The sequence below is a fragment of the Lotus japonicus genome, chromosome 1 (genome assembly GCF_012489685.1).
Source record: "Lotus japonicus ecotype B-129 chromosome 1, LjGifu_v1.2".
NCBI lineage: Eukaryota > Viridiplantae > Streptophyta > Magnoliopsida > Fabales > Fabaceae > Lotus > Lotus japonicus.
In genome coordinates, this window is record NC_080041.1 from 3,920,222 (window position 1) to 3,926,605 (window position 6,384).

The following is a 6,384-nucleotide window of genomic DNA, read 5'->3' on the forward strand; positions in this document are numbered from 1 at the left end:
CAGCATCCCTCAACACTCAGATGAATTTTTGCTTGCTTTTGTTGAGAATTCAAGTGTGAGTAAAGAAGTTTCACATTAGAAGATTAGAAGAGTGAGGAGAACTTTATAAGTGAGAGGACTCATACACCTAATGCCTTAAGGTTTTAAGTGAAATATGTGGTGTCAAATTGATCACTTTGGTATATTAAAGGGTTAAATTTGTTTTTGGACCCTGTAAAATAGGCTCGCTCTAATTTTAGTTTCCCGTCGGAGTAAAATTTGGACAATGCATGCATATAGGAAAATACCCACTTTTGATCCTAGTAGGAAAATGTGCTCCGGCGGACCTTGCCATGTGTGCGGTGGAGATGATGTGGCAGCTCACGTATATTAATGAGTGTCCAAAATCAATTTTTTTTTCACTGTGGTTTTATTAAACATATTGTGTAAATAATTAAGGAAATACAAATTAACCAAGAACAGTGACTAAAATAAAATAAAGTAAAAAAACCTTAAATTTTCAACCTTCATTATATTCTTCATCTTTATCATCATGTTCTTCATCTTCCTTCTTCTCCATCCCACTTTTTATTTCATCAAAATAAAACTCCAAAACCCCAGCAAACAAGCACCAACAATTAAAATTTTATCCAAAAATTCAAACTTCCTCAAACCCAGAATGTGTGGTTAAATCAAACTACCTAGTTATATGAGCAATGAAAGATTTCATTTCCTCATGAGAGACTCCACCTTCATCCATGGACCTATGGATGGCTTCTTTAAGGCTCATTGCTTTCTCTCGCATCTCATCTCCTTCCTTTGTTTCCATCAGCCTTCTCACCGCATTCGCAATAACTGAAGCAGTCACCAAATCATCTCTCTTTGCCCAGTCCCTCACTGCCAAACCAACCTTCAGCTCTTCAGTTATCAAAACTGTATTTCTTGGCTGATCAGAGTGAATAGGCCATGCTGCTATTGGCACCCCCATGGATATGCTCTCAAACAAGGAGTTCCATCCACAGTGACTCATAAACCCTCCTGTCGAAGGGTGGTCTAGAATTTCCAATTGGGGTGCCCAGTCTCTCACAACTAGCCCCACCCCTTCAGTTCTCTTTTCAAAACCATTTTCAAGGTCATGTTTTCTCACTTCAGTCTCATCAAAGATGTCACATTTATCAGCATCCCTCAGCACCCAGATGAATTTTTGCTTGCTTTGTTCCAACCCTTTTGCCATCTCTTCAATTTGTTCCTCTGTGAATGTTGTTGTTGACCCAAAAGACACATAGATAACTGATTTTGGCTCTTGTCTATCAAGCCACTCCATGGTAAAGTGTCTTCCCTTTGAATTTGAGTTTTTAATGGTCAAGGGGTGGAAGGGCCCAAGTGCCCATTGCTTCTTCTTGCTGCCAATGAGGCTCTCCATAAACTCCATGTAACACTACTAGAAAAAAGACTTTTCACATCAGGGTTTTCACATCGGTTAATCAATAACCTGATGTAAAAGATGACGAGGTGGCAATATTGAAATTATAGTGAACTTGTATGATAGTTTTCACATCGGTTGGGAATATGTCTGATGTGAAAAGTAGTTAGGAAATACTTTTTACAACGGTTTTTATAATAAGCGATGTGAAAGCTAAATGCGGTGGCATTTTTGAAATTTTAATGAAGTACTTTTTACATCGGTTGAAGTATAAGCGATGTAAAAAGTCCATATTTTCTTTTGTTTTAACATCGGTTATGTTATAACCGATGTGAAAAGTCTCAGTTTTTTAGTTTTCACATCGGTTTTGTTATAACCGTTGTGAAAGATCATTCTTTTTTTAATTTTTACACAGGATACAAAGAGTAGTATTCGTTCAAAGTGCTTTCTTCCTCTTTCACCGTTGAAAACCTAAGTCGCCCTACGCTCTTGCTCCTCTTTCACCGTCGCTTGCCGTCGCTTGCCGTCGCTTGCCGTCGCTCGTGTGTTGTGCAGGTCCGGCCTGTTTCGCCGTTGTTCGCCCACTCCACTAAATCCCTATATTCCCTTCACTCCATTGAATCCCTAAATCGTGAATCCGTAATACTCACTCAGATTCTCCTTCTGGTTTTCTCTCATGTTTGCAGGTCCCTCCCTCTTTTCACGCAATCCCTAAATCCTTGCTGAAGCTCAAATCGTCGTCGCACTGCTGGAAGCTCTCAACTCAGGTACCACTTTTTCTCGCCCCTAACTCAGATTTAGCCGCATACTCACTCACTCTCCTCCACCGCAAACTCACCCTCACCACCGTCTGTCGTTAAACTTGCAGGAACCACGGTTCACTGCTGGAAGCACTGCCGCAGGTACCTTCTTTATTTGTGTTTAATATTCCCATGCACACATTTATCCTTAATTCCTTATCATACACAAGATATCAACATCATGAATTTAACTTGTTAGAGGTGAATTAAACCTGTCCGTACACATCGACCTGACATTTAAAATGAACCTATTCGGTGCCTTTCAGTGGGTTGCTGCATATTTCAAATATCAGTCGAGCTGAAATTACTTCTGTCAGCGATATACTTTCAGTTGATGAGAACGTTAAAGTTCTGGTGGTGAAGTCAGCATTTCCTGATAAAATTTCTCTGAGGTAATAGATTTCAATATTTGATTTTGTTCTGTAATTGCTGGTTGCATTTAGTTTGTTACAGTTTTAATTGGCCTCTATTAGTTAACCTTGATGAGGCTCATATTTCTACCCTCCCAGCAAATAAGACAAACTCCTTACAAAAATAACACCTCTCCATAAAAATGAGAAAATGAGATTATCATGAAATAAAAAGTGGTTTAATCCAACCTGAAAAGTGCAGCTTTTCCAATTATAGGACATGGTTGCACCTCATGGCATGAAAGACTAAACTGTGGAACTGAAGATGTATAAAACTTTCAACTAATAACAAATTAAGATGTTAAAGAACTTCATTTTTATTCCTCTCGGTTTTGTTTAAGCTCTTATTTTAACTAGCTTGGGTTTGGATGTTGCTCTATGTTAAATTGGCAGCAGAGAGTCCTTGGTTTTTACCCATAACTTGACCTCTTCTTTTTCTCGTGATGATGTTTAATTGGCCTTAGCCTTCAATCTAATAAGGATTTTTTGTTGGTCAGAGTTATTGGGTACTTGCATTCTGTTATGTTGCATTTGCAGTCACAAAGGAAAGAGTTATTGGGTACTTGCATTCTGTTATGCTTCAATCACTCTAGTTTCTTGCAATTGCAGTCACAAAGGAAGAATTATTGAATCAGAGGAAAGAGCAAAGCAGGGGTCAAGGAGCCGCAGCCCCAGGAGAAGGTATGTCATGTGCTGTTTTAGTGGCTGCTGATTTTTGTTCTGAGAATTTTGGAAGTTGAAAGCACCAATTTCAAATTGTTTTTCGTTGTGATAGTAGAAGTTGGGCAGTGATGTTTCAGTTACACGCGGTTTGTGTTAATTTCTGTCTCTATGTTCCAGATAGACACATTTTATAGCTGAAACCATCTCTGATCTTTGGAAATTTCACTGCTTAATTGAATGCATTCATTTTTGTTCCATCAAGCTGTTTAATATTTGTCAATTCTGCACTCCATGTTAATGTTAATTTTCATTTAAGCATCATAACTTGTTGAACCAGCAGCATTTTGTATAGTATTAATTAAGGTAGCCTCAGCGTGGCACCATGCTTATAGTTGACTTCACCTGATTCCTCTGCTGTTACTTTTCATGAAAGAATTAATCTTTTTATGCTAATTTTGGACCTGCTTTGGTTAATGTCTTATTCCTCAACCATCAGTATGAATGAAATGGACCTGCTGTTGTTATATATTATTATGTCCTTTTACACTAAAATGTATAACTTACTTCGATGATTGTTTTTTATATAGAGCTATGTCGGTTTATCAATTGGCTGAGGGTAATAAAAAAAAGACTCAATGGCTTCAGCCCAAAGTAAGTGTAGTGTAGATTATGGTTGCGTCTTGATGTTGCTGTTTATACTACTTAACACTGGCTGTAATATGTACTGTTTTGATATATATTCAGTGTATAAAAATCTATTCATTTGTAGGCAAGGTTGCAGCCTAATGGGAATGATTGTGGATATTATGTGATGAAGAATATGGTTGACATTGTCTCTGCTAGTATTACTAAGTCTTGGATGGAGGTATTACAAATGTTTGTCTCCCTATTTGTCTCATTGTTTGAGTTTTCATCAAAATGTCACAAAATAGGTATTTTAACCTATTCTACAAATTATAGGTATTCAATGATCCAATGGCATTAACAGAACAAGAGTTGTATGATTTGCGAAACAGTTGGGCAACTTGCTTTCTTGACTTGTATAAACCTTAGAACTTATTTGGTATGTATTTAAAGTTTGTGCCTAAACAGTCTGAATTAAAGTTTGGGCAACTTGTTTTTTACATTATAACTTGGATTGTTGATCTCTGTATTTATTGCATCTGTTTGTAGGGTTCAAAGTTGCTCATCTCCGCTGCTCTCCTAATTTATGCTTATGGTGCTGGTGGCTTTCCTGCTTGGTGCATTAATTTGCTGAACTGTTGATGTTTTGCTGAATTGTTGCTGTTTAACTATTTTGTCCTAATTTCATGAGCTGTTGCTGTTTAACTACATTTAAAGAACTAGAATTGCTGAATTGTTCTAGTTCTTTTAGGCTATTATGTTTTTTTTTTGCTGGGACCTTGGATGTTTAACTCACTTGAGAGAGTGTGTTCTCAAGTTCTCTTTTTATTTAATAAATTTTCATTAAAAAAATATGTATATTCAGGTCAAATTCGTGTAAAAAAAAAAAAAGATAAAAAATGGTTGAGCATTCACATCGGTTTTAAGTCTAACCGATGTGAAAAGTAGACATTTCACATCGGTTTTTTGTCTATCCGATGTGAAAAGTGTACATTTCACATCGGTTTTTAGTCTAACCGATGTGAAAAGTATACATTTCACATCGGTTTTTAGTCTAACCGAACCGATGTGAAATGTATACTTTTCACATCGGTTGGCTGACAGAACCGATGCGAAATGTATACTTTTCACATCGGTTGGCTGGCTGAACCGATGTGAAAGGTATACATTTCACATCGGTTGCTTGCCTCAACCGATGTCAAAGGTATACCTTTCACATCGGTTGTAAACCCGATGTGAAAAGGTTAGAAGATACCACATCAACATTGTTTACATCGGATAAAAACCGATGTTAAAACTCAAAAATACCCGATGTGAAAACTAGTTTTTCTAGTAGTGTAAGGACCTTCAATTGCTCTAGCTGTGTTGTAGATGTATCCCTCACTGAATTCAATGAACTCACTCTGTTCAGTAAAGAAATCTAGAAACTGGGTGTTGAAGCATCCTTCAAGAGATGGAACTTCTGGTATATTTGAGCTGTTTACTAGTGGCGGTTTTCCCATGTTCTCCCAAAAGGTGAAGAAGGGAAAGGAACAGTTGCTGAGAAATGTGTAACTCTCAACATTTGGGATTTTCTTGCCATCTTGTACCACTGACCCCATTAGGAAGTCATGGATCACTATGACCCTTTTAGCCACAGATGAAAGGGAAATGACAAGTTCTGCCAGAGGTTCACGAAGATGTGAAGAGGCCTCTATGCAAGGAACCGCATGATCTGGGAATTTGGTTTCACCAGTGTTGGGTTTTGGAGGAGGGGAAGCAAAGTGAGGAACTTTGAAGTCATGGAAATGGATGGTGCTTGAAATGGAGCTCAATTCCCAACCTTGGACACGAAGTGTCACCTGGCGGTTGTGTGTGGCGGTGCCAACATAGTGGATTGGGATGTTGTTGTTGCTGTGTGATAGGATTAGGCGTGACAAGTGAAGGAGCTGATTGAGATGGCTTTGTGCAGGGTAAGGTACCATAACCACCACCACTTCTGGTTGATCAATGGTGTTGTTGCTGCTGCTATGGTTTTTTCCATCGGTTTTGTAATTGGAAGACTCCATTGGCGAAGTTTAGAGGCTAGAATTCAGAGTTGAGCTTTGGAACTGAACTGGGTGGCTGCTATACTAGCTAGTGCCTTGGATATTTATAGAAGATGAATATCTTAGTACCGTATTTGATGGATGTATGAAACACTATCTCTCCATTATCTTTCATTTTGCACTAAATTATATGGTCGAGAAACTTGAGTTTAAATTTAAAAAGATTTCTCTCTTATGCCTTTTATCATAAGAAAATGAACGTGCAACGATAACTTAAAATAATGGTACAACAAAATAATATATCATACTTTTACTTGGTGACAGATACTTCCTGGTGAATAAAGCCATGTGGTTGGTTTAGTTGAGCTGGCATGATAGAGTTCACACATGATATATTGTATGTTTGAATATTCTCACTCGTTAATTTCATTAGAATGATGTAAATGCAAGAGCTTAAT

The 6,384-nt window shown here is 37.8% G+C and overlaps 1 protein-coding gene across 1 annotated transcript; it reads right to left on the bottom strand.

Annotated features, from left to right (window-relative positions):
* Positions 1–510: 510 nt before the first annotated feature.
* LOC130733121 (zeatin O-glucosyltransferase-like) lies at positions 511–6,061 on the bottom strand. Its single transcript, XM_057585200.1, has 3 exons — positions 5,245–6,061; positions 2,742–2,743; positions 511–1,417 (listed from the first exon to the last, which is right to left on the bottom strand). The coding sequence occupies exons 1-3, from the start codon at positions 5,945–5,947 to the stop codon at positions 677–679; spliced, it is 1,446 nt and encodes a 481-aa protein (XP_057441183.1). The 5' UTR covers positions 5,948–6,061; the 3' UTR covers positions 511–676.
* Positions 6,062–6,384: the final 323 nt, after the last annotated feature.

Excerpts from the sequence above, each read along its gene's own strand:
- LOC130733121 (XM_057585200.1), bottom strand. The coding sequence starts at position 5,947 with ATGGAGTCTTCCAATTACAAAACCGATGGAAAAAACCATAGCAGCAGC.